The sequence below is a fragment of the Amblyomma mixtum genome, chromosome 1 (assembly GCF_055824585.1).
Source record: "Amblyomma mixtum isolate Tamu chromosome 1, ASM5582458v1, whole genome shotgun sequence".
NCBI classification, from domain to species: domain Eukaryota; kingdom Metazoa; phylum Arthropoda; class Arachnida; order Ixodida; family Ixodidae; genus Amblyomma; species Amblyomma mixtum.
In genome coordinates this window covers 137,339,572-137,367,119 of record NC_143012.1, presented here as the reverse complement: position 1 = coordinate 137,367,119, position 27,548 = coordinate 137,339,572, and the positions used below count along the sequence as shown (strand labels likewise).

The 27,548-nt window shown below is 48.2% G+C and overlaps 1 protein-coding gene across 1 annotated transcript in view; it reads left to right on the top strand.

Moving 5' to 3' along the window:
• The first annotated feature begins 1,456 nt into the window (after nt 1–1,456).
• Nucleotides 1,457–27,548, top strand: part of LOC149367707 (uncharacterized) — a 40,424-nt gene continuing 14,332 nt past the window's right edge. Inside the window, exons 1-2 of the mRNA XM_089567395.1 lie at nt 1,457–1,883; nt 22,902–23,110. Coding sequence (XP_089423521.1) covers nt 1,457–1,883; nt 22,902–23,110 — 636 coding nt within the window. The remainder of the gene's footprint in view (nt 1,884–22,901; nt 23,111–27,548) is intronic.

Genomic DNA, 27,548 nt, shown 5'->3' with positions numbered 1-27,548 from the left:
CATTAATTAACCACCACGGTCTGCCGTATTTGGGAAAGGTATTCGGCTATCCACATAATACTTTCGTTAAGCTTATACGTTCGCAATTGAGAGACGAGAAGGTCATGAGGAACAACGTCAAACGCTTTCCTGAAGTCGAAAAAAATACAATCAATCAGTTGTCTATTCTCGATAGCTACTGCTAAGTCATGTGTAAATTCAACCAGTTGCGTTGAACAACGTCAAACGCTTTCCTGAAGTCGAGAAAAATGCAATCAATCAGTTGTCTATTGTCGACAGCTACTGCTATGTGTAAATTCAACCAGTTGCGTTGAACAAGAAAACCCTTGACAGAATCCACGTTGACTAGGATGAATAAAACTGTACTTGGTGAGATGAGACATAATGCAAATATAAAGAATATGCTCCATTGTTTTGCACACTACACTTGTTAGTGACACCGGTCTGTAGTTCTCCACGTGGTTTTTTGGTCCCTTCTTATGTACGGGAATAACACGCGCCATCTTCCAATGCAGGTAATGCAGTTTCAGCCAAACTCTTTTGGAATAAAAGCAGGAAATATTGGGACAATATCACTGAACATTTAGAGATTAACGCGACAGGAATGTCGTCTGGACCACATGCTTTGTTTGCTTTAATGCCATCCAAAAGTTTTCTAATACCCATCACGCTAAAATTGACTTCTGGCATTAAATCTACTTCAATCTGGGAAACCACATCAACCGTGCGCGAGTAGCTGCGATTGAAGACTGAACAAAAATTACTACTGAACAGCTCAGCCTTTTGTGCATCATCATTAACTATTCCTCCATGATCTCTTAGCGGAGGGATAGAAACACTGTCCTTACCATTGCGTCTAACAAATCTCCAGAATTCTTTTTGATCTTCAATTAGCTTCAGTCCAAGGTCCTGAAAATAGGATTCCTTTGCCGAAAAGGCCATGTTTCGGAATTCGCGTGCAAGTTTATTAAGCTCAAGGCGTGCTCTAGCGTAGCCGGTTCGTTTTGTCTTGCGATACGCACGCCGCACTCTACTAAGAAAAAGCATGCATGCTCAATATCAAGCTGTCAAACGATATCTGCGAAGGCAATATTGACATCTCCGCCTATCTGCAGCGTGCAGTAGAAGCCCGAAAGCTCGACCAGCTGCGCATTAAACACGGTTTGTGAGACACCACCATAAAGCAAAGATGAAGTAGATATACTTTGTATGCACTCTTCAGGTGCGTAATAAAGGGAACACGGCCTTTCGAATTTTTTTTTCGTTATGCCTTGCACATCTTTCATTTGCACATCAGTACCGCCACAATTCTGCGATCGTCTTACCGTTGAAGACGAAGCAGAAGACAGGTGATCAACCGCCATCCATTGTGCCACCACCGCCACCATCTTTAGCGCCTCTCAAGTGCTGGATATTCGGGATTACCCACCGAAAACCCCTCTGAACTCCGCCCAGAATGTCGTCGTCCGGCCCTTATTCTTTCGACAGTGAGTCAGCGCTCTCCGAAGACCCCGACGGGGCTGTGCCCGTCTGGCGTCGGTCGGGGCCGCGGGATTGCTCCGAGTGCGAAGAGGACGTCGCCAGCTCAGCCGGCGCTTCCAACGCGACCCGCGTGAGCGGTCGCAGGTCGCGGCGCCTCGCCTCGGCGTCCGGCGGCCGCGGCACGGAGACGGCTTCCCTCCTCGACGGCCGCTCCTCGTCGCCCAGCGAGTGCGAGGACACCGGGGTCCACTGGGTCCAGGCCCTGTGCCTTGCGCTGCTGGCGCTCACCTCAGCGCTCTTCATCGGCGCCGTCGCGCTGGGTCTCATGCACTCGCTGCCAGCGACGTGGCCGACGCCCCAGGAGCCGTCGGCGGACGCAGCGGGTGCTGCAGCCTCGGGAGGTGAGCGCGACTGCTGTTTCTGGAAGACTCGCTAGATTCTTAACTCTTCGAAATTCCTTGATGCCCGCGGTGCACTTGTAGAACACCGAACCTGTCGGTAAAGCTCCTGAGTTGTGGCCTTGTACCCAGGTGAACAAGAGGTTAGCCCTAATGGCAGTCATCCCCTCATAACTTTACTTTGACGTAGTTGGTGTTAACGAAACACAGCATGAGCTGGAACGCATTTTTGAGGCGCAGATGAAATGAATGCACTAAGCAGGGTGCTCTCATCACAAACTCACGAGTGTCTATCACATTTTTCGGGAAAAACCTAAACGTGAGTCTACGGATAATCAGGCAGAAATGATTCAAGCAACAGCGAGCGGTCGTGGCAATTGTTTTTATCCATATCACGTGACAAAGCATCAAGAAGGTGCCTAACCTCTACAAGGTTAATATTGTACTATCTGCGTCTGCGAAACTGTCGCAGATGTGTAACCTAAACGAGGAACAGCATGTCAGAAAATATAGCCAGAAGCAAAAAAGTGTATTTACACAGCACACTGCCGATGTTTAGGTCGTTTTTCTGAGTGCGTCATTCAATACATGGGGCAGACAGGCCAGTACCATAATGATAGCGCGAGACAGCATAAGACGCATGTCGACGTTAATGTTGACTATGTCGACGGTTCCATGTCCGAAAAAAGGTGTCGGTAGTGATTTCTCCGTTCATGTAACAGTTAAGCGCAAAAGAATGACTGTGTGCGATAGAGGAAAATGTGAAGATGATGGACGTCAAAATTCGGTTGATGTGGAGTAATTTGTTAATAATTAAAGCCAAAAAGCCAGTTAGAGGTAAAATACTACCGCACGTCGATGTAGTGCGAAGACGTGAAAGCAGTGCTAAACGTCAAAACTGCGGGAAAAACGGACCACGTGACAGATGATAAAATATCATTGTACACCAGATTTATCTGGAGTCATCAGTTAGAGGCCAAATGGTCATTTAAACATCAAAATAGCGCCGGACGTGCAAATAGTGTAAGAACGTGAAAATAAAGGTAGACGAAAAATTAGAAAAAGAGAGGTGAACTGTCGGAAGAGAGAAAAAGTGGCAAAAAGAGAAGCAAACAGTCTAAAGAGAAGAAAAGACAGGCGACGAGAGTAAAGGAGGCATCAGTGCTCTCGCATTCTCCCAATGCGGGTCGCCGCAGTGACCTCTGACGTTTTTCTTTTTGTCTAGGAGGTTGCCTAAAAGGCAATAACATGCATGACAAAGCGCCAACCTCATGTAATATGGGACACAACATAGAGAGCGTAGCAACAAAAGAAAAAATAAGTTGTAAAATGCACAAAACGCTGCATACACCAACACATTTGCTGTATGTGGTAGATAAAACTAACATTAACTATATATTGTCACCTAGTGGTGACTGCAGTACGGCGAACAGGAAAACAGCGAGAACGTCTTCGAAACGAAACTCTTTATTCGGGCTGACTTGCCCCCGCAAAGAACTGAATCACTCGGCGGCGGCGTAGCAACAAGCGTGCTCGGCGGTCGTCGAACAGAATGCCGGCCACTGTCGGCCGTGCTCGTTTTAAAGATGATAGCGAACATTCGAGATAAAGCTTGGAAAGTTGCTAGCGAACATTCGAGATAAAGCTTGGAAAGTTGCACATAGCACGCAGCAGTGGCGGCAGTTCCTTCCATCGTTTAATCCCTCGTCTTGCTGTTACAGACTTCTGACCACGTGCACGCATGATCAGCTGGCAGGCCATCGACAAATAGCTGCACTAGAAGGGAAGCAAGCGCTACGTCACCACCGGACAAGACTATAAGAAGACAGCTCTGCCCCCGGCGCGGCCACATAGCACGCAGCAGTGGCGGCAGTTCCTTCCATTGTTTAATCCCTCGTCTTGCTGTTACAGACTTCTGACCACGTGCACGCATGATCAGCTGGCAGGCCATGGACAAATAGCTGCACTAGAAGGGAAGCAAGCGCTACGTCACCACCGGACAAGACTATAAGAAGACAGCTCTGCCCCCGGCGCGGCCACATAGCACGCAGCAGTGGCGGCAGTTCCTTCCATCGTTTAATCCCTCGTCTTGCTGTTACAGGTTAGTTGTATTTTTTGTCTACCGTAGGAATTCAAGCAATAGTTTTTTTTGCCACTGCTGCTGCTGTTGCCATTGTTAGTGGTGTACTTGGCGTGATGTCTGATGAGGACGTTGCTGATATCTGTCTGGCATGTCACGTAGCCATCGAGAAAGATTGCACTGCCATAAGCTGTTCTGAGTGTGCTTTCACATACCATGCCGGGAGTTGCGCAGGAGTGGGAGAGGCAGCCGTAAAGGCCAAGCCTGACATAGGAAGGTCATGGCTGTGTCCAACATGCAAAGCCTCGAAGTTAAGAGGTAGCCAGAACACTGGAAAGGCTAAACATGACTATGATGTTGACATTGTGGCGAGGCTAGCCAATATGAACAAGAAAATTGGAGCCCTTCTCCCCCTCCTGAGCAAAATCGAGAAACTTATGACCATGAAAGAAACTGTGGAAGCAATTGAAAAGAATGTCAAGTTCTTATCGGACAAATATGATAGCGTAGTAGAGCTCGTCACAGCCCAACAAACAGAGATAACTGAACTGAGGGAAAGGGTAGACAAAGTCGAGTCGGATGCATCCCTTCAAGAAATTAAAGAACTGAAAAGAGAGATAAACGATCTGGATCAGTACAGCCCTAGACAGAACCTGGAAATTCATGGCATGGAACATACAGAAGATGAAAATTTGCTGGCAAAACTAAACGCTATCGCACGGAAACTGGTAATCCCGGAAGTAACAACGCGAGACGTAGAGGCAATTCACAGACTCCCTTGCAAACCTGACAAAGTCCCTCCAGTGCTAGTGCGGTTTTCTTCACGTACGCTGAAAAACCAATGGGATGATAAACGATCACTCTTGAGGACAAAAGTACCAGGCATCAGACTGTTCGATAACTTGAGCCCGCAAAATAAGAAGCTCTTTTGGCTAGTCAAAACAAGGGCGACCGAGAAGTCGTATGAATTTTCTTGGCAGAGGAACGGAAGAATCTATGTTAGGAAAAGGGCAGGTGAGCTCGCCATTCTGATAAAGACTGAAGATGATCTCGGCAAGATCAACTGAAAGACGCAAATTCCCTGTTAATGCTTTTGACCCATGTCACAGCGTTCCCGCAATACGGCTACTATGACGGACAGGCATTCGCTGATGCTCTCATCCATCTACACCCACTGCGTAGATTCCTTTCAGTTTTTCACCTGAACACGCAAAGCTTGCGTAATAAACAACTAGAAGTAATTAGCTATTTAACATCCCTGAAACATGAATTTAGCGTTTTGTGCTTTACGGAAACATGGTTTAGTGACAAACATGATGCTGTCCAGTTTGATGGTTACAGATGTGAAGCCCTCTGTCGCGACCGCCAAAGAGGTGGTGGTATAGCACTATACATTTGTAATACATTCAGTTATACTGTCTTGGAAGAATACTCTGTGGTCACCATTGACTACGAAGTGCTTACAATCAATTCCAAAGGTTTTATTATAACAGTGTTATACCGCCCGCCTTCCGGATCCCTTCCCGTGTTCTTAAACTTTTTTGAGCATTCCACGGAATATCTCACATCGAAAGGTCTTCCCGTCATTATTGTGGGAGACTTCAACATTAATGTACTATGCAAAGACTCATCATCAGTTGCACTTCTTGAATCAGCGCATTCAGCTGGATTGAAAAATGTTATTGATGCACCCACTCGTGTGACCACCAGAAGTGAAACGCTCATTGACCTGTGTTTTACTAGCTGTTTAAAAGATGTCTGTGCAGGTGTCCTAGCAACTGGTATTAGTGACCACATGCCTTTTTTCTGTTTCCACCCTATTGAAAATCAGACGCCTCGAACTCTCCTTTATCGACGACGCATAAGCGAAAATGGAATGATTCTTTTCGGTAGCATGCTATCAAATACAGATTGGAGTGAAGTCTTAAGCATTCAGAATGCCAATGATGCGTACAATACTTTTGTTGACAAAGTAATTAAATTCTATGAAGCAGCATTTCCTGTTGAGAAAGTCGTTAAATGTCGCAAAGCAAGAAAGCCATGGATTACAAGGGAACTTTTGGAAAGAATAATCGAGACAGGTTATTTCAGGAATTTATCAGGACTAAAGATGTAAGTAAATTTCTGCAATATAAGAAGATTAGAAACAAACTTTATACTGACCTGAAGAAAGCCCGTACAGAATATTATGTTAACAAGTTTACGACGGTTTACGGCTGCCCTGAAAAAGCTTGGCCTCTAATGAAATTCCTTCTTTCGCAAAATGCGCATACTGCCCCACAGGAACTCATAATTGATGGCATTCCTTATTCAGGCTCCACATTGGCTGAAAAATTGAATACTCATTTTCTAACGTCGGGCATTACGCATAATTGCGATAGCGCCCACTCTGAATTGTATTTTGATGATCGGTTGGCAGATACAATATTTTTATCTCCAACTACGCCGTACGAAGTTGAATCCGTGCTGAAAGGTCTCAAGGACAACTGTGCTATCGGGTACGATGAAATAGCAGCTCGTCCAGTGAAAGCGGTGGCTAACCTGTTGAGCTTACCTCTTTCACACATCTGTAACTGTATCTTGCGTGATGGTTTGTTTCCTGAAAAAATGAAAATTGCCCGCGTCTGCGCGGTATACAAGGGAGGCGACAAGAACGTTTTCGGGAACTACCGTCCTATTTCCGTACTTCCGATGTTTTCAAAGATAGCGGAGCACGTAATCAACAGTAAGTTGGGTAGCTTCTTACACAGCAAGGGCGTCATCAAACCGCAGCAGTACGGGTTCCAGAAAAGTAAATCAGTAGAGTCTGCTTTGTTAAACATAAAAGAAAAAATCATTTCGAACATTGAAAATAAACTTTACACAGTAGGCATATTCTTAGATTTCAAGAAGGCCTTTGACTCCATAAAGCATGACATTCTTTTCTATAAACTGGAAAGATACGGTGTTCGTGGAACTTCGCTACGTTTAATCAAGAGTTATTTGCAGAATCGACTCCAGTACGTAGGGTTTGGTAACGTTAAGTCAAGTTTGCAAGTTATAAAATATGGTGTGCCACAGGGTTCGATTTTAGGACCATTACTGTTCCTTCTCTATATAAACAATATTGTAATGATACCGCAGACACCTAACATTATCTTGTACGCAGATGACACAAATGTATTTTTCAGTGGTCCCGATCTTGTGGAAGTAATGGATACGGCAAATGAGTGGCTTTGTATTCTGTCGACATGGTTATCCTCAAACAAACTAGCGCTTAATGTAGAAAAAATCAATTATATAATATTCCGAGCAAGGAATAAGTTAATTCACAATAATATAAAGTTAACATTTCAGGGCCATCAAATTAATAGAGTGGATGTACATAAGTTCCTAGGCGTGTACTTCCATGAACATCTAAGCTGGACACATCACGTATCAAAACTGCGGATAAACGTTTCAAAAACGCTTGGCCTCCTCAACAGGTTAAGGTTTATTTTGCCAGCTTGGTTTAAACAGAAACTCTATTACGCAATGATTTTCTCCCGCCTATACTACTGCATACTAGTTTGGGGCAGCACTGGTAAGCGTAACTTAGAAGAACTGTACGGCCTGCAAAAGAAGTGTATTAGATATATAGCAAATAAATCGCGATATGAACATGCATTCCCTTTGTTTTTAAAATATAAAGTATTACCCATTACTTATGTGTTCCAACAGAGTCTGGCAAACTACCTGTATTTAAAAATAAAATCACATGGACAAAATTTCGTTACGAGATATAGAAGACCAGACTGGGGTCATATGTTAAGAGAGGAAAAATACGTGAAACAACGCGCTAGAACAACCTACTGTGAGGAGTCAATAGATTATCAGCTACCGTTATTACTGAACACGTTTCCAGAACTGCATTCCATCGCAAATGATTCTAAAACACGCTATTCTTTTAAAAAACGAGTGAAAGAAGCACTACTGCTAAAGGTTGCAGATTGTTATCAAATGTCGCGATAATATTTTCATTTTATCGTGACCTCAAAAGAAAAACCTGAAATAAAAAACAAAAAAGGCAACCAATATGAACTGGCGCATATCGAATGTTAACTCAGAACCAGGACTGGCCTTCAATCGTTGTTGTTGGCGAGTTATACCCTGATAACGTTTTCAAACTGATGTTACCCGAGACGTCACCAAAGAATGTGTGAAACTGTTTTGTGCTGTTAGCTTTTTCTTGTCGATACTCTGTTCTTGCTTTCATTACGTATGTATATTTCTTTCTTTTGTTTTGATTGTCTTGTTGGCTTTTTCTTGTCGATGCTCTGTTTTTGCTTTTATTACTTATGTTTATTTCTTTTTGTTTTGAATTGAAAAAGACTGCGCATGTGACTTCTCCAATGTACAAGGTCTCCTTCAGCAAATACTGGCACTGTTCGCCGCACAGCGTGCGTGAAGGTCACGAGGCCCCGTCAGGCGCCATATGGACGCCTTTTGCCTCGTGAACCTCAGCAGATATATAAACAAAAATCTCCAAGTATATGTACCCCGATTCTGCTGAAATAAATTTCATTTCATTTCATTTCAAGTTACTAGAACATTCTGGCATAAAGTAGAATCGGCTCCGCCTGGATGCGATCAATCGAGATAATTCTAGGCGCGTCTTGCGTCACAACCGAAGCGATAAAGCGGCGTGCCGGCAGCCTTGAAGCATGCACAAATAAACACAACAAAAAAACGCTACAATGATTCGCGGCATTACTCCCCTCTCAAAGAAGCATCGACTCGATGCTTTAGAACATAATGCGGCTTTCAACAATCAAAAACGGATTGTGGAAAAATAAACACCGAATGTGGAAACACGGCGTCCTTTAGCGTTCATGATAGGGCTTTAGGCGTACGACATGGACTACTTCTGGTCGTACGCGGCGTCGCTGGGATGCAGTAACTTGGTCAGGGACGACTTCATAGTCCAAATCACCTAGCCGACTAAGAGCCTTGTACGGGCCGAAATAGCGTCGCAAAAGCTTTTCAATTTTTGGCTGTAATGGAGGATGGCTTGCGTCAGTTCCTCCGGGAATGCTGTTCCTCTGTCAGTGATGAGCACATCGGGGGCGCCGTGTCGCAGAAGAATGTTCTCCACGAAAAATTTGGCGACCTCTGCTGCTGTTCGGTTCGGTAGGGCTTTTGCCTCGGCGTAGCGGGTCAGGTAGTCGGTCGCTATAATGAACCACTTATTTCCAGATGAAGATTTCGTGAAGGGCCAAGCAAGTCCATGCCGATGTGCTGAAAGGGCCTTGAGGGGGCTTCAATGGGGTTCAGAAATAATGCTGGTCGGGTTGGAGGGGTGTTTCGTTGCTGACAATCTCGGCAGGTTTTCACATAATGTGCGACATCGGCAGACAGTCGGGGCCAGTAATACTTGTCTTGAATGCGGCGGAGGGTGCGAGAAAACCCGAGATGTCCAGCTGTCGGCTCGTCGTGTGAGGCCTGAAGAACTTCTCCGCGAAGACTTATAGGTACAACAAGGAGATAGGCTGTCCTGTTCCCTGCAAAGTTCTTCTTCACGAGGACATCGTTCTGTAAACAGAACGAAGACAATCCTCGCTTGAACGAGGCGGGGGGCGAAGAAACCTTTCCTTCCAAGAATTCGATGAGGCATTTTATGTCGGGGTCCGCGCGTTGCTGTTTTACAAAAAAGCTGGAGCTGGTGGGTCCCAGGAAGGCGTCCTCATCGTCGTCCGGCGGTGGTGCATCTACAGGGGCTCGTGACAGGCAGTCGGCGTCAGAGTGCTTGCGTCCGGACTTGTAAAGGACGGTTACATCAAACTCCTGGAGCCGCAGGCTCCATCGAGCGAGGCGGCCGGAGGGGTCCTTCAAACTGGCGAGCCAGCACAGTGCGTGGTGATCGCTGACCACCTTGAACGGTTGTCCGTACAGGTAGGGGCGGAATTTTGACGTAGCCCAGATGATGGCAAGGCATTCCTTCTCAGTTGTCGAATAATTAGCTTCGGCTTTGGACAGGGAACGGCTAGCGTACGCGATGACCTTCTCCACTCCGTAAATTTTCTGAACGAGCACAGCGCCTAGGCCCACACTACTGTCGTCAGTGTGAATTTCAGTCTCGGCGTTTTGATCAAAGTGCGCGAGGATCGGTGGGGACTGTAAACGACTTTGAAGTTCCTTGAAGGCTTCCACTTGCGGCGCTTCCCATTTAAATGGCATGTCTGCCTTTGTCAAGTGGGTCAGGGGCTCGGCAATGCGCGAAAAGTTCTTCACAAATCGTCGGTAGTACGCGCACAGTCCGAGGAATCTGCGCACAGCTTTCTTATCGGCCGGTGGGGGAACATTGCGATAGCAGCGGTTTTCTGCGGGTCTGGCCGTACTCCCTCCTTGCTAACAATGTGGCCTAGAAACAGCAGCTCTTCATAGGCAAAGTGGCACTTTTCTGCTTTCAAAGTTGGGCCGGCAGATTTGATTGCGTCTAGTACTGTTAGAAGCCTTTTTAGGTGTTCTTCAAAGTTCGAGGCGAAGACAACGACGTCATCTAAATATACCAGACAAATCTGCCACTTCAGGCCTGCCAGCACTGTATCCATTACTCGTTGAAATGTCGCTGGTGCGGAACAGAGACCAAACGGCATCACCTTGAACTCGAAGAGGCCATCTGGAGTGATGAATGCGGTCTTATCGCGATCTCTTTCATCGACCTCAATTTGCCAGTAGCCGCTCTTGAGGTCCATCGGTGAGAAATATCTGGCGTTGCAGAGCCGGTCCAGTGTGTCGTCGATACGAGGGAGGGAGTAGACGTCCTTCTTTGTGATGTTGTTCAAGCGCCGGTAATCAGTGCAGAATCGAAGTGCACCGTCTTTCTTTCTCACTAGAACAACAGGTGCCGCCCAGGGGCTCTTTGAAGGCTGAATAACGTCGTCGCGCAGCATTTCTTCCACTTGGTCCCGGATGGCTTGTCGTTCTCGCGGCGACACTCGATAGGGGCTCTGGCGGAGAGGTCGGGCGTGCTGGTCGGTTATAATGCGATGCTTGGTAATCGGCGTTTGTCGGACCTTCGGCGATGACGACAAGCACTCGCTGTAGCTTCGAAGGAGAGTGCGGATCTGGTCGTGTCTGTTCTGGGTCAGGGCTGGGTTTATGTCGAAAGTGGGTGAGTTCTCTTGGTCAGCCGAATCTTCTACGAATGGGTTGGAGAGCGCGAAGTCTCGTACGTCGAATATTTCGTCGAGGAATGCAGTCGTCGTTCCTCTGTTGACGTGCCGGTATTCTTCGCTGAAGTTAGTCAACAGTACTCCGGCTTGTCCTTTGCGGAAATATGCGATCCCTCTTGCGATGCCGATTCCTCGGTCGAGAAGCAACTGCATGCTCCCCTCGATAATGGCTTCAGTGTTATTCGCTTCCGTTGCGACTACGGTGATGATGACGCTTGAGCGAGGTGGGACACTCACTTGTTCCTCCAGGACACTAAGCGCAACGTGATGTTCTGGAGTTCTCATCGATGGGATGGCCTCGTCCGTGGAAAGTGTGGTCATCTTGGATCGCAGGTCGATGATCGCTTGATGCTCATTGAGGAAATCCATACCCAACATCACTTCGCGGGAACATTGCCGTAGCACTACGAAGGTCGCGGGATAGGTATGTCCCTTGAGAGTCACTCGCGCTGTGCTTCGTCCTGATGGCGTAATGAGGTGGCCCCCTGCGGTGCGAATTTGTGGGCCGTCCCAAGAGGTCGTTGCTTTCCTCAGTTGCGCAGCGAATGGTCCATTCATCGCCGAATAATCTGCTCCTGTGTCGACTAGAGCGGTAACTTTTCGGCCGTCGATAACGACTTCTAAGTCGGATGTCCTGGCTCTGGCGTTGCATGTCGTCTTCGGCGTCGGGTCACGGCTTCGTCGGATATGTGAATTGTGGGTGGGGCGTGTGGTCGAAGCTTTTCCTGGTGACGGCGTCGTTTTAAAGGTGGTTCGCGTCGTGGTCGAGGTTGTCTTTGTATGCGGCGTCGGCGTAGTGGGTGTGGCGTCTTCATACGGCGTGGTCGCTGGAGGATCTTCGTCGTTTCCTCGGCAAGCAACCTGACCTCCACAGGTTGCTTTGTTTAGTTTCCCCTACAGGGGCTAGGGGACCTTCCTCGGACAGCCGCGGCGTAGCTGCGGCCCGGTGATGCAAAACGTGCGGTGGACGGCGATGGGGAGCAGGAAAGACGGCTTGACGACACGTACTCCTCTCTGTGCAGGTAGTCGTCGATTTCCCGTGGTCGCTGGCCGGGGAATGGTCGTGGGGCGTCGATGGCGAAACCACGCAGGCCGATGCGTCTGTACGGGCAGTGGCGAAGTACATTACCGGCTTCGCCGCAATGGAAGCACAGCGGGCGGTTGTTGGTAGTCCTCCAGGCGTCGCACTTCCTGGGGCTTGGGCGTCGGTCGTAGGCTGGGCGGGCGGGGGCAGGGGGACGGCGTTCGGGAACAGCTGGTTCACGTCGAAGAGGCGCAATGCGGCTCTCGCGTTGGGGCTGAGGACTGCGTAGTGCAGCAGCGTAGGTTAAGGCTGGAGCTTCAGCTGGAGGCGAAGATGACGGAGTGCCAAGCGCATGCTACACTTCTTCCCGCACAATTTCCTCAAGGGTCGCCACTTGAGGCTGGTTGGAAGATGGTAGCAGGCGACGCAGCTCTTCTCGTACAATTTCGCGGATAACATCCCACAGGTTGCCTCCGAACGCTGTGCCATCCGAGAGGGCAGTCGAGGTCACTTGGGGCTGTCGAGGAAAATGACGGGCTCGTGCTTCCAAGGTTCTCTCAATGGCGGCTGCTTCACTGGTGAATTCCGCGACCGTCTTCGGTGGGTTGCGGGTCAGACCGCCGAAAAGTGCCTCTTTAGCACCACGCATCAAAAGCTCCACCTTTTTCTCCTCCGCCATGTCAGGATCCACTCGTCGAAAAAGGCGCTTCATATCTTCTACATATGCGGTTACTGACACGTTCGGGTGTTGGATGCGTGTCTGTAGGAGCAGCTGAGCTCTTTCTTTCCTGATTATGCTCGTGAAGGCCTTCAGGAACTGCCGTTTGAATAATTCCCACGTCGCTAGAGAAGCTTCATTGTTCTCGAACCAAATTCTCGCTGGTCCTTCCAAGGAGAAGAAAACACGGCTCATCTTAGTCCGGTCGTCCCAACTGTTGAACACTTCGACACGCTCAAACTGTTCCAACCATTCCTCGGGATCCTCGCCCGGTAAAGCGTTGAACGTGGGCGGCAGTCGGGGCTGGTGTAGAATAATGGGGACTGGTGTCGTAGCCATGGCTGAAGTCGAAATTGAGGGGTCCTTCTTCGTTCGCGTGCGGTCCGGTAGCAGTCCGAATTCTGGTGGACACCTCTGGAGACGACGGCTGCTTCGCCCTTCGCCTGCGGGGGAGACGCCTTCTGCGGCTTTCGCGTGATCTTCTTCGAGACGGCTCGGGCTGCTCTGACGACTCCCAGGGGGTGAGGGCGACAGGTGATGTCCCTGTCACGTAGTGGTGATGTCACGTAGTGGTGACTGCAGTACGGCGAACACGAAAACAGCGAGAACGTCTTCGAAACGACACTCTTTATTCGGGCTGTCTTGCGCCCGCAAAGAACTGAATCACTCGGCGGAGGCGTAGCAACAAGCGTGCTCGGCGGTCGTCGAACAGAATGCCCGCCGCTGTCGGCCGTGCTTTTTTTAAAGCTGATAGTGAAGATTCGACATAAAGCTTGGGAAGTCACTAGAACATTCTGGCACAAGGTATAATCGGTTCCGCCTGGATGCGATCAATCGAGATATTTCTAGGCGCGTCTTGCGTCACAACCGAAGCGATAAAGCGGCGTGCCGGCAGCCTTGAAGCATGCACAAATAAACACAACAAAAAAACGCTACAATGATTCGCGGCAATATGTTAAAAAAATCACTTAATTAGAAGCGCTGGGGCAGAACAGGCCGAGTCATGGAGGGATAATACATGTTTACCAAGACGATTCTTCAGCATTCCTAGAGGTCTGGTTTCATTTATAATAAATTTGATTTCAGGAAGGTGATTATGAAGGTCTGCTATATGGCAAGCCAGTTTGTGCGCACTATAATTAGTACGGTTTTCTCTTTTGTATGTTTTGCGTACCGTAAGTCACAATTATGTTTCTTTGCATGATATTGCTATGTAAAGGCATATGGATCGCATTATAATTGGGCATAAGTAACCACGCATAACTTCTTTCACCTTTTTCGTGGCCAGTATCTGATGTTTTCTGAAGAGCGGTTCAGTGTGACTTGGGTAGTGAGCATTTTTCAGTAAGACGCAGAATTACTTTTTGGAGCCAAAGCAAACTTATCATGTTTCTTTTTCATGCTGTTCCTCAGACAAATAGACAGTATTAAAGCATTGAGTGGACTATAGTGTAATATAACGCTATTTTTAGCGCGGTGGGCAACAAATTTCTAAATTTGCGTACAATCGCAATTTTCCGTGATATTTGGGATATATTTTTGTACGCGAGGAGACATTCATATTTTCCGGAAAAACAACAGCAAGTGAACTGTGTGTGAGGTCTCTCTCGAGGATGTCATCATGAAATTTAATAGGCATAATGTTTTGAATGGCCTTGTTGCGCGGATCAAAAATAATATTGCTACGTAGCCCGAAGTCTATGCAGGCACAAGGACGACCGAAGCACAGAAAACAGATCACAGCGAACACCGAGCGGATAGCGCGCACACACCGGACACTTCCTCCACGTTGTCTTTACGGAGATTAGCCGTTGCACGGCCCCCTGGTCGAAAAGGCACTGTCTCTGTGTACATCAGGACAGTGAAGGGGACCGCGAGAAGTAAGGTTTGAGGCGAGAAACGTACACAACATCAGTCTGATGCTGAGAGGACGTGGCGCCGGAGAAGGCCGGTGTGATCTCGTAGGTGGCTGCGGTGCCTTGTCGCAGGACACGGTACGGGCCGATATAGCGGGACAGAAGTTTATCAGAGAGTCCCACATGGCTAGATGGCGACCAAAGCAGGACGAGGGAGCCAGGGAAGAAGGAGACCACACGGTTACAGTGGTTGTAGAATCCCTGTTGTGAGGTCTAGGAAGCTGGTAGCTGGGAGCGTGCGAGTTCGCGTGCGTGGTCAGCACTTGTAATGGCGTCTTGGGCGAATGCAGATGGCGGAGCAGTAGAAGTGGGAGGCAGTGTGTCCACAGGCAGCAGGAGCTCGCAGCCGTAAAGAAGATAAATAGGGGAGTAACTGGCAGTGTCATGGTGGTAGGATTGTAGGCGAAGGTCACATAGGGGCGAGCGATATCCCAGTCGCGATGGTCCGTAGAAACGTACAGCCTTTGTCAAAGTAACCAGGCTGCATGGTTTGCTTCTCATTCTTATAACAGAGCATTCACGGCTTCCCTAAAGATCAAAAAGTTATTTGAAGGTGAGAACAGGAGTTCTTCTTACCATACAGAGATTTAGAGCTTGAGGGCTGGCATGATAGCTTTAATATACGACTGAGAAGAAAAAAACGTGCAGCCTTACTTTTGACAAAGACTGTACATAGCCAGCATATCGGTGAGAGTACGGTTGAAGCGCTTTGTGAGGCCGTTTGTCTGTGGGTGGTAGGTGGTGGTGAGCCTATGTTTTGTGGAGCACGACCGAAGAATGTCAGCGACAACTCTGGACAGAAAGAATCGGCCTCGGTCAGTAAGAAGTTGACGGGGAGCACGATAATGTAGGTTGAGGTCGGTCAAAAGAAAGTCGGCTAAATCAGTAGCAGTACTGGAGGGCAGTGCCCGCGTGATCGCGTTACGGGTAGCGTAGTCTGTGGCAACAGCTATCCATCTGTTTCCCTAGGTGGATTCCAGAAACGGTCCCAACAGGTCTAAGCCGACGCGTTGGAAAGGTTCGGGTGGGACGTCAATGGGCTGAAGCACACCAGCTGACAGAGTGGTGGGGTGTTTCCGGGGCAGGCACTCGTAGCTGTCAGCAACATAGCGGCGTACACAGCGGTAGAGGCGGGGCCAAAAGGATCGGCGACGCACGCGGTCGTATGTACGGGAGACACCCAAGTGGCCAGCAGTGGGGAGATCATGCAGCTCTTGGAGGACAGCAGTCCGATGGTGCTAGGGCACATTGAGGAGGAGGTCTGGGTCAGCTGGGTTAAGGCTCCTGCGGTATGAAACTCCATCACGGAGCTCAAAGCGGTGCATCGGAGGGTCGAAGAGGGCGATGTTGAGGCGGTCGATAATTGAGCACAGCTCGGCATCGTGGCGCTGTTCGTCGGCTACGTTAGCGAGTGCAGAGAGAGAGCACAGAGCGTCCTCGCTGTCTGTGCTGGGATTGTCACACGGGCCAACGGGGTAACGGGAAAGGCAGCCGGCATCGGCGTGCAAGCGACCAGACTTGTAGAGTATAGAATGATGGTACGGCTGCAGGCTCAATGCCGAACGACCAAGGCGTCTAGTAGGGTCTTTCAAGGAAGAGAGCCCGCGCAACGCATGGTGGTCACTGGCAACTGCAAATGGGCGGCCATATAAATATGGGCGAAATTTCCCAACAGCCGAGACAAGGGCTAAGAACTCAGGTTAAGTAATTGAGTAGTTTCGCTCCGGGGCACAGAGCAGGCGGCTGGCGTAGACGATCACACGGTGCTTCAGTAAAACTTGGGCTGGGCCTAGTTGGTACATGATGTTGCGCTTGTGTGTGTCTCTGTCTTTTCTTCGTGGTTCGTCCCGTGGTTGCGCAAACTACGCCTTCACACGGTGCTGTCCGGATTGCCTCAGAAAGGATGGCGCCGATGCCGTAGCCACTGGCGTCAGTGCGGATTTCAGAGGGAGCGGTCACATCGAAGTGTGCCCGAACTGGCGCGGCGTAAGCTTCAATATCAGGTTTGAAAACGCTTGTGCCTGGGCGGGTACCCAGATGAACGTGGCGTCTTTTTTAGGAGCATGGTGAGGGGGCGGGCACTGCCGGCGAAGCCGTCAACGAATCGGCATAAGTAGGACCACAGCCCTAAGAAGCTTCGGACGTCGTTACAAGAACGTGGCTTGGAAAGTCTTTGACGGCTCGAATCTTATTAGGGTCAAGATGCACCCCCGTGTTGTCGTCGACATGACCCAAGATAGTTAGCTAATGACACGCGAAACGGCACTTAGACGAGTGGAGCCGGACGCCGGCATGACAAAGAGGGAAAGGACCAGGGAAAGGCCAGTGATGTGAGAGGAAAAGTTGAGCGAAAGGACAGTGACGTCATCGGGGTAGCACAGGCAGGTGGACCACTTAAAGCCATGCAAAAGGGCATTCATCAGGCGTTCGAATGTGGCTGACATGTTGCGTAATCCGAAAAGCAAAACTTTTAAATTGGTAAAGCCCATCAGGGGGCACAAAGGCGGTCATCTCACGGTCCTTTCCATCTACAGCAATTTTCCAGTAGCCGGAGTGAAGATCTATGGATGAGAAGAATTTGGCACCATGGAGGCAGTCAAGTGCGTCATCGATCCTTGGTAGGAGGTAGACGTCCTTTTTAGTTATTTTATTCAAGTAGCGATAATCAATGCAAAAACGCCAAGAGCCATTCTTTTTCTTGACAAGTACGACGGGTGAGGCGCACAGACTGTGTGAGGGTTCGATAACATTTTCGTTAGCATGTTAGTAACTTCCGCTATCGTGAGAGACACGATAGGGGCGCCGGCGGAGGGGAGAGGCATCACCGATTTCAATGCGGTGCCTGACGGCGACAGTTTGGTCCAGCGCGGTGTTGTTCACATCAAAAATATCCGAATAAATTCCAGAAGGGCACGAAGCGGGGCAGTTTGGTCGGGACTGAGGTCGGTGGCCATCACGGTCAAGAAGGCGTCTGTCGACAGTGAAGACTGCCGGCGCGGGGTGACGGTGGCTTGAACAGGGGTGGTGGCCAATTTAGCGACTTGGCAAGGAGCGAGAGGAGCTAGCCTAGCCACGCAGATGCCGGACAGGAGCACTTGAGAAGAGACGCCGAAGTTGACAAAAGGCAGAGAGGGGGCGTTTTCTTGGACAGTGGCGATGGTACGAGGTAGGGCAACGTTACCGATCAGCAGGAGGTCAAGATTGGGCGTAACGAGATAGTCGCCATCAGGAACTGGGCGAGATGGGGTCAGTGGAACGAACGAGGCGGTTCGGGATGACAGACGGTCATGTTCGGTGCTGAACAGTCGCAGTGCTACATCGACTGGTTCTGAATCCAGCAGTGAAAGTTCGAGGTGTAGGACACCTTCCGAGCACTCAATGAGGGCGGAATGTTCAGTCAAAAAATCCAAGCCGAGGATAAGGTCATGGGCACAGGTGGTCGGCACGGTGAGCTTAACCGGTATACTCCGGCCGGCAATAGTAACGCGCGCGGTACACATACCGTCGACAACTGCCGTGCCACCATCCGCGACACGCACACGGGACATTGCAGGCCTGAGGACTTTGCGGAGGCGACGGCGGAAGGCAGCACTCATCACTGATATTTGAGCACCGGTGTCAGTCACGGCGCGCACAGGAGCACGGCCAACTCAAGTTCAAGTTCGTTTATTTTCCTTTCTTACAAAGGAGGAGCCGGGACTAAAAGCTGTGGTAACAGCTAGACTGAACACATCATTCATATCAATTCGTAATGCCACGAGTAGGCGATACAGATCCACACTTACGCTAAGCGCGAACGCACATGCAAAAAATCGCAATACACACATGTACTTAAAGCAAATGTTATTAATAACTAGGATATACAGGATAGATGTCACAAACAATGAATAAGAAAATTAATATGTCAGCTTCTTTCACACCCTGAAGTTGTCACGGCAGTAGTCATGGATATTGAGTTTTGAATTTCTACTAATATCAATATTGTCATGGCTTAGATTGTTAGGAAGACGGGAAGGTTGAAACTTAAGTATTGGTTCATAGAGTAAGTTCTTTGTATTGGAGTGATTCAAGTTTCTTTGTGTCTAGTGTTACGGAAGCTGTTATTTTCTCTCAGTTGTCCAAGTACAGTGAAGAGATTGTCACGTTGTTGTGAAGAGTATTTATAGCATAGTAGAAGCCTGTAAAAGTATAATGCGAAGATTGGAAGGATATCATACTTTATGAAGGTATTCTTGTGGGAAAAAGGAATGGCACATTTGCTACGGACCGGACGGCTTTTTTCTGCAGCAAATGCAATCCATCAAGATTTGTTGCCCCTGTTGTTCCCCAAACCAAGCTGCAGTATTGAATATGAGTTACTACTAACGCGTTATAGAGCAACATCTTTACCCTTACTGGAAAAATATGTATAAAGCGAGCAAGTATACCTAGCTGATAGCCGAGGAAACTTTCGAACAAATGTGTTCTACGTGCGCATTCCAAGTTAGGTTGTGTGAAAAGATAACTCCCAGTGTTCTTACAGAAGTCACAAGCTCTACTGGTTGGCTGTTTAAGGCTATTTTCAGAGGCTTACTGTCACAGCCAAATGACTCAAATAGGTCAATGAGCTGTTGCTTGGTAGAACGTACTGACACTCCATCAATGTTGTACTCACCGCAAACGATGGCAGGCGTATGAAGTTGAGCACAGCATTCCAATGCCATTTGAGAAATTAAAGAAACTAACTAAACCAAAGGGAGGCCGAGAAACAACTGCATTTAAGGTGCTGATACACTTAATCATGAGGCATTCCAAGTTGTCAGTAATGAGGCAGCATACTGAGAAGAGATTATATTTAAAACTGTTTTGTGTGTGAATAGCGACAACTCCTCCTCTTATATTTCTTCGAAATAGCGATATGCGCTTATGCCCAATAAAGCGCACAGCATCACAGTCATCGGAAAGCCAGGTCTCGGTAAACGACCGGTTATCGAAAGTATGATCCAGCTTATTTACGAACATATCGACAGTGTCCTTCGGTTGTAAAGCCGTCGGCGTAGCCGGCACCACGTGGTGGAAATAATCTGGTACTGCGTAAAAAGAATCGCGTAACGCCAACCGTTTGTCGCTAAATGTTACGGATGGTGTCATGCCATTCAGTTTTTTTGTTTTTTTTTGCAGCACGAACTTACTGGTTAAGTTAGAGCCCAGCTCCCTGCAGTAATTCGAACTCGCGACCTATAATCGGGGACTGCGTAAAATAAACAGTATCATGGTAATTTCTTGGCCTAGCGATTGATGACGGATTGGTGTGTGATAGGCAATGACGAGCAAGGAAATCATGGAGTTTAACTGAATAATTAAGGAGATGAAAAAATGAAAAAATAGAAAAATGGGTGCAAAGGCGTAAAAATTCTCAAAATGAAAAGCCAATGCTTCATGATGATCAATAAAAATATAGAGTGTGGCTGCTGCGGTAGCTCAGTGGTTACGGAATTCGGCTGCTCACGCGAAAGATGCGGGTTCGACCCCGGCAGCGCCGGTCGAATTTCGATGGCGGCGAAATTACAGAGGCCCGTGTACTGTGCGATGTCAGTACACGTTAAAGAACCCCAGGTGGTTGAAATTTCTAGAGTCCGTCACTGCGGTGTCCCTCATAGCCTGAGTCTCTTTGGAACTTTAAGCCCCATAAACCCACCAACCAAATTTAGAGTGTGTAATTGAGCAATTAATTCAACAATTCAAAATAAGAAAACGCGTTCAAAGGTGTCGAACTGCTCAGAATGCCTCACCCACTATGCTATTGCGTCATACGCTTAAGGCGGAGCTCAAGTGACTTCTCTAGCTTTTGCGCATCTGCGCATTTGCGTTTAGGTGAAGCAAGGAAAACTTTTCGCTTCCAAACTGACATTTACACCACATCAGAGAAGCATGGTCGTGATAGCTGCGAGATGGGCTGGTTACGTTAGAGGGAGCACAAAATGGCGATGCGAGGAGCTCGCTTATCTTATCTTTTCCAAATTTGAAACGGTCTCTACATATCACCCTTTTCTATGTACACCAGGCTCAATATAATCTGCTTCTGGATCTTCCAAAATTATTCTCACAAATTGAAATGTCAATGAAGCAGCGTATTATTCTCTTTTATTCTCTTGACCAACTATAAAAAATTTCTCATCCGCAGTTGTACGAATCTGCTGCTCTAAAGAAAACATTTCCTGCAATTTATTTATCCCCAAACATTTATTTCACCCCATTTTCGATTCCAAATACATCTCATATTGAAGGTTCAACCTAAGTGTTCGAAAATCAAGTGGTCAGCCGCTACGCTTTAAAAGTGACGTCATAACCCGCCACGTCATTTCTACCTCCTAGCCTTCCCTGCGCTGCTGCTTCTCCTCTGCTCGCTGCCTGCTATTCGGATGTGGGCGATTCCCATGCTGCTCACCTCGCCCTCCTCGGCAGCTGTTGACTCTGTGCCGTAGATTCAGCAGAAGTGCTCACCAGGGAACATACCTGCTGCCATTAACTGGCTGTACTGCTAAAACTAACCATGCTAAAACTGCATCCTAGCGTCTTATTGTGGATCGAAGATTTCCTTTCTAACCGCTCCCAGTTTGTTCTCGTTAAAAGCCACAGTTCCAACCCTCTTCCAGTAACATTAGGCGTTCATCGTGGTGGAGCAGCGCAAAGGACGGGACACAAGAAACAAGGAAAGACGTACACAGGCGCTGACTATCAACTAGTCAGCGCCTGTGTACGTCTTTCCTTGTTTCTTGTGTCCCGTCCTTTGCGCTGCTCCACCACGATGCAACAGCACCAACTAGCCCAGCAACTTGCTCTTCTAAACTTCATTAGGCGTTCCCCGAGGTTCTGTACTTGCTCCCCTCCTATTCTTAATCTATATAAACGACTTACCCTCAAACCTGGTTTGCAATGGTCGTCTGTTTGCAGACGGCTGCTTTATTCACCGCACAATTTCCAAAACATTTGACCAATCACAGCTCCAAAACGACATTGACACAGTGCCTGCCTGGTGCGATGACTGGCTAATGTCGCTTAATCCTAATAAATGTAAACTCGTATCTTTTCACCGCCGGCGTAACCCCCATATTTTCACTTACTCGGTTGCTAACGTTCCACTAGAATCCGTATACTCATACAAGTACCTAGGTGTCACCTTGTGCCAGGATCCTCATGTAACGAACATCGTCGCATCAGCTAACCGGTCACTGGGTTTTTTGAAACGTCATCTACGGCAAGCCCCTCAAAGTATTAAACTTCTCGCCTACCAATCACTCATACGACGAAAACTAGAATACGCATCTGCTAACTGGAGCCCGCAACAAGCATATCTCATCAGTTCACCAGAATCTGTCCAGAATCGCGCCACGAGGTTCATTCATTCTGCCTATTCGTACGGCATCAGTGTATCGTCACTTAAACGACAATCAGGTTTATCAACTTTTGCCCATCGTCGTCGCATTACTTCTCCTAGTCTGTTGCATAATTTTTTTGCAGTTCCCTCGGACAACCACCCTACATCACACTGCCAGCTCGCATATCTCATCGCACCGGCCATCCACTGCAAGTTTCATGCCCACGCGCCCGCACCGTCACTTTTTCCGTATACTTTTTTCTTCGCACTGCTAAAGACTGGAATGGCCTTCCCCACGACGTTGATGCCATCACCTGCCAATCAAGTTTTGTTACCAATTTAAATATTCACTTCATAAATATCACGCAAGCAATCATATTCAATCTATATTTGTACTCCCACCCCTTATGTAATACTCACAAAGTGGGGTCTTTAAGGTAATAAAGCGAAGTGAAGTAAAGCGTCTACTCGCGTGGTACGGTAATGCGCGTGCACTTATGCCGGCGCCTGCCGTTCGGCGCAATCTTCATTACTGGCACATCAAGCCTGAACACGAACTACTGCTTCTGTTGCATGGAAGCACAGGCAGACACTACATTTTCGCCGTCAGGTATTTCACGCGCAGTGAGATGACTTTTAATCGTTATTTGTTCTTTAAATAAATGCATGCTACTTTAAAAATAGTGGCGTTTAGTCTTACGATTGTCACAGTCCAGACACATTTCTTTTCCAGTCATTCCAAGCCTAGACACGACCACGCGCCGTCCGGCAGTCCAGGACGCCGGCAGGCTAGCCGATGCGGCACCGATGCGTGAAGTAACCTCATCTACAGCCTCCACTGAAACCTCTACGGAAACCTCCACGGCTGGTCGCGCCGCCAAGGAATCGCCTGGTGGCAGCCAGGCCGTGGAGGGCACCATGCCGCCGGCTAAAATCGATGGCGTGAGTCCAGCAGCCGTAAGGCACACAGCTGCGCATACTTAGCGTCGCGTCAACGTCTCGTTTACTGGCGTTGTCGCTCCCTGCGGGGCCCGCACGAGAGGACGACCAATCACATGAGGGCATACGAACTGCCGTCTCTATGTGATTGTGGGGCGTGATCACGGATATTCGGATAATAATTCCCTGACTTTAGCTAATCGTCATATTAAGCCGCGCCGGGGACCTACTGCAAGGGAAGGGGAACAATGGTGCGCGATCAGGAGTGGTGCTCCTGCCTTCGCTGAGACGGCTCGAGCCTATAGCGGGTAAAGCGTAATAATCATCATCAGCCTCACTACAACAACCGCAGCAAAAAAAATCCTCTCCCGTATCTCCAATTAACCTTGTCCAGTGTCAGCTGAGCCACCCTACCCCCAAAAATTGTCATCCACCCACCTAAGTTTCTGCACCCCCTGACCCCGTGCTACGCTTCCTTTCTCTTGGAATCCACTCCGTTGCCCTTAAGTGCCAGCGGTTACCTTGCCTTCACATTACATACACTGCCCAAGCCCAATTCTTCCTCTTGATTTCGTCAAGGATGTCATTAACCCGTGTTTAGATCGCTGCGCTGTCTACAAGCTGAACCCTTTTCGTACGGAAAGAAGCGATCCCGTACCATCGTCTCCATGAGCTTTCCCACACACGAGGTCAATGAGATGGGTCTCAAGTTGTTCCGTAGTCACGGCTTTACCTGCTTTGGGGCCTCAGGGAAGATCTATTACTCCCGGAATGGAGTCTCCGTAACTGCTGAGGCGGGAGGGTTTTGCAGATGGTTTGGCTTGGTTTGTGGGGGTTTAACGTCCCAAAGCGACTCAGGCTATGAGGGGTGCCGTAGTGAAGGGCTCCGAAAACTTCAACCACCTGGGGTTCTTTAACGTGCGCTGACATCGCACAGTACACGGGCTTCTAGAATTTCGCCTCCACAAAATTCGACTCCATCGGCCGGGATCTAACCCATGTCTTTCGGCTCAGCAGCCGACCACCATAACCGCTAGAGCATCATAACCACTGAGCCACCTCAGTGGCAAGAAACCCATTCGCCTTATGTCCGTCAACAGATGGATTCTAGCGTAGACTTAGCCGATCTACGGTAACTCTTCGTTAATTTGTTTTTTCAGCTCTTGCCGCCAATTCCTGTTTTTGTTTGTTTTTTTGCCGCGGACAGTAAACTAAAGGGGGCAAAACAAAACGTATCGCAAAAAAAAAACTGCACTTTTTATGGGAAAGTAAACGACATAACAGTCTGACAAAAGACCCATCTGCGTTCAGAATTTTTGCCCTGAGCCCATTTGAAGCGGTTCGATGTGGTTCCAACCAGAATGGAATGTTGCGCCGGTTCCGAACCTGGAACTCAACAAGAAAGTTGTGAACCCGAACCGAATGCAGAAAAATTACGCTCCGAAACCCTGATTCCAGCGCCAACGCTAAGACCTGGACCGCTGAGGTGACGCTGAAGAAGGACTTCCATCGGCGCCACGCCAGCGTCTCGGGCTACCGGTGGCTCCGGAGAAGATATCCCAGCTCTTGAAGAGAGGCGACTTAGAGACGCAGGCAGCTGGCTATTCAATCTCAGCGTCGGCCCCACTATCGCCTCGCAGGCGAGGCTGGTGGGGACAAATGACTGGCCGCTTATAGGAGCAATTTCCGCAATAAGCCACACTGCTTTACCCGCCATAAGATCGAGCCATTTCTGCAAAGGCACGAGCGTCGCTTGCAGTCCCGCGCCATTGTCCCCCTTTCTCCTGCAGTACGTTCCCGGGACCGCTGAATATGACGATTAGCTAAATGTAGGGTTTACTTATCCTACCATCCATGATCTCTTCCCCCGGCCATTTGACAATGACAGTTCGGCTGCCCTCTTAGGTCGGTGAGCACTCCTGTCCGCGCTGAGCGACAAGCCGGTCAACGAGACGGCAACACGATGTCGTTCAAGCGCTAGATTTTATTCGCGCCTTAATGCGCAGCAGTTTTACGCCGTGGTTCCGGTTAGAAGTCAGCCATTACGCCCCATCAAGATTTACTCAAACTCATCGTGAAGGATTCATGTCCGGTAACAGGAATCGTTGGGCCGGTACTTTAACATGAGTAATACTGAACGTGTTTTCGGCAGAAAATCGCGAAGTTCTAAATAACAAGGGCATGTAATACCAAAGCAAGGTAACTCTTGCTCTCGTTAAGTATTGGAGTGGACTCTAAGCGAGGGCAGGCAGAAGAGGGTTGTCAAATTAAGGTGGGCGGATGAGGTTAAGTTTGAGGATATAGGTTGCCGGGTTGGCTTAAGATATGGTTATATGGAGGTCAATAACGGCCTATTTAGAGCATTTGCCCTGCATTGGACGTAGTGACGCTGACGATGATGATGAATGATCATGCTCCTGTCAACTGCGTTGCTCCTGTGGTCGAGTTAAGCGCAACCTCTCTTTCTAGGTAAATACTGGCTACTGGTTACTTATGCACAACTTCTTAGATTACTTCGTTACCCTCGACTTAGCGATGAAGCGTGTGCCGCTGGGAAGCAGGGCGCTCTCCTCTACGTTAAACTCCAGCAGAACGCCAAGGGAAGACATACCTACACATGTTCGCTCGAAGTAATTAAATATGACGGCACTCCTGAAAGTGAAAAGCATTGTCGTCATCATCATCCTCATCAGACTGACTATGCCCACTGCAGGGCCAAAGCCTCTCTCATGTCTCTCCAATTAACCCTTTTCTTTGCCACCTGCGGTCATCGGGTCCCCGCAAACTTCTTAATCTCGTAGGCATACCCAACTTTCTGCCGCCCCCTTCTGCGCTTGCCTTCTCGTGGAATCCCCTCCGTTACCCCTAAGGACAAGCGTTTATCTTGCCTTCGCATTACATGCACTGCCCAAGCCAAATTCTTCCGTTTCATTTCGTCTAGGATGTCATTAACCCGCGTTTAGCTCGCTGCGTTGTCCTCAAGCTGAACCCTTTTCGTTAACTTCCACGTTTCTGCTCCGTAGGTGAGTACCGGTAAGATAAAGCTGTTATGTACTTTTCTTTTGAGGGATATTGGCAGTCTGCCATTCATGATCTCAGAGAACCTGCCGTATGCGCTCCGTTCCATTTTTATTCTTCTAGTTCTTTCCCTTTCATGATCCGGATCAGTGACCACTACATTCCCTTACCAATTCCAGCACCTCGCTATCAGTTGTGAACTGCTGTTCCCTTGCGAGACTGTTGAACATTACAAGCTTTGGTTCATCTCCTGAGTCACTTAGCAAGGAAATGTCATCAGCCAATCGCAGATTACTCAGGTATTCTCCATTAACTCCTATCCCCAACTCTTTCCAATCCAAACCTCGGAACACCACCTGCAAACAGGCGGTGAATAGCATTCTCGAGATCGTGTCTCCCTCCCTGACACCTTTCCTTATTGGAATTTTACTGTTCACTTTATGAAATACTATGGTAGCTGTGCAGCCTTTACAGATATCTTCCAGTATTTTCACATAAGACTCTTCTACACCCTGATTCCGCAATGCCTGCATGGCGGCGTAAAACTCCGCTGTGTAAAATGCTTTTCTGAAATGAATGAATGTTATATATAGGGGTTGGTTATATTCTGCGCATTTCTCTACCACCTGATTGATAGTGTGATTATGGTATAATGTAGTGTATCATTTACGAATGCCTGCCGGATCATTTGGTTGATTTACGTCTAAGGTTGTCTTGGTTCTATTTGCGATTACCTTTGTAAATACCATGTAGGCAAGGGACAGTATGCAGATCGGCCTATAATTTTTCAGGGCCATGGCGTCTCCTTTCTTGTGAATCAGGATAATTTTACCGTTCTTATAAGCTTCTGGTGCGCTGGAGGTCACAAGGCATTGCGTATACAGGGTGCCTAGTTTTTCTAACATAATCTCTCCTCCATTCTTCAACAAATCTGCTGTCACCTAATTGAAGTCATACCTGAAGTCATACTTAATTGAAGCATTAGAATCAGTTCAAAGTCGTGCAGCCCGATTTATTACTTCATGTTACGATCGCAGAACTAGTGTTTCTGGCATAAAATCATCGCTCGACATACCGCCACTGTCTTTTCGCCGTAAAATTTCCCAACTCTGCCTTTTCCACAAGTTATACTACAGTTTTCCTCAATTGCACTGCACACTTCTACTCCCTCCCAATAGAACATCTCGTTGTCTTTTTAACAGTCTGAGCCTACAGCGTTTACATAGTTCCACCAATGCCTTTCAAAAATCCTTCATGCCATCCGCCATTGAACAGTGGAATGAGCTGCCTGAGGTAGTTTAACTGAGCGCGATCCAATTAAATTCAAAACCCTGCTTTTATCTCATCTTTTTTCCTTACCGCACTTACAGTGCAATGCCCGACACTTTTCAGTACCACCTCTGCACATGTTACATTGGTGAAC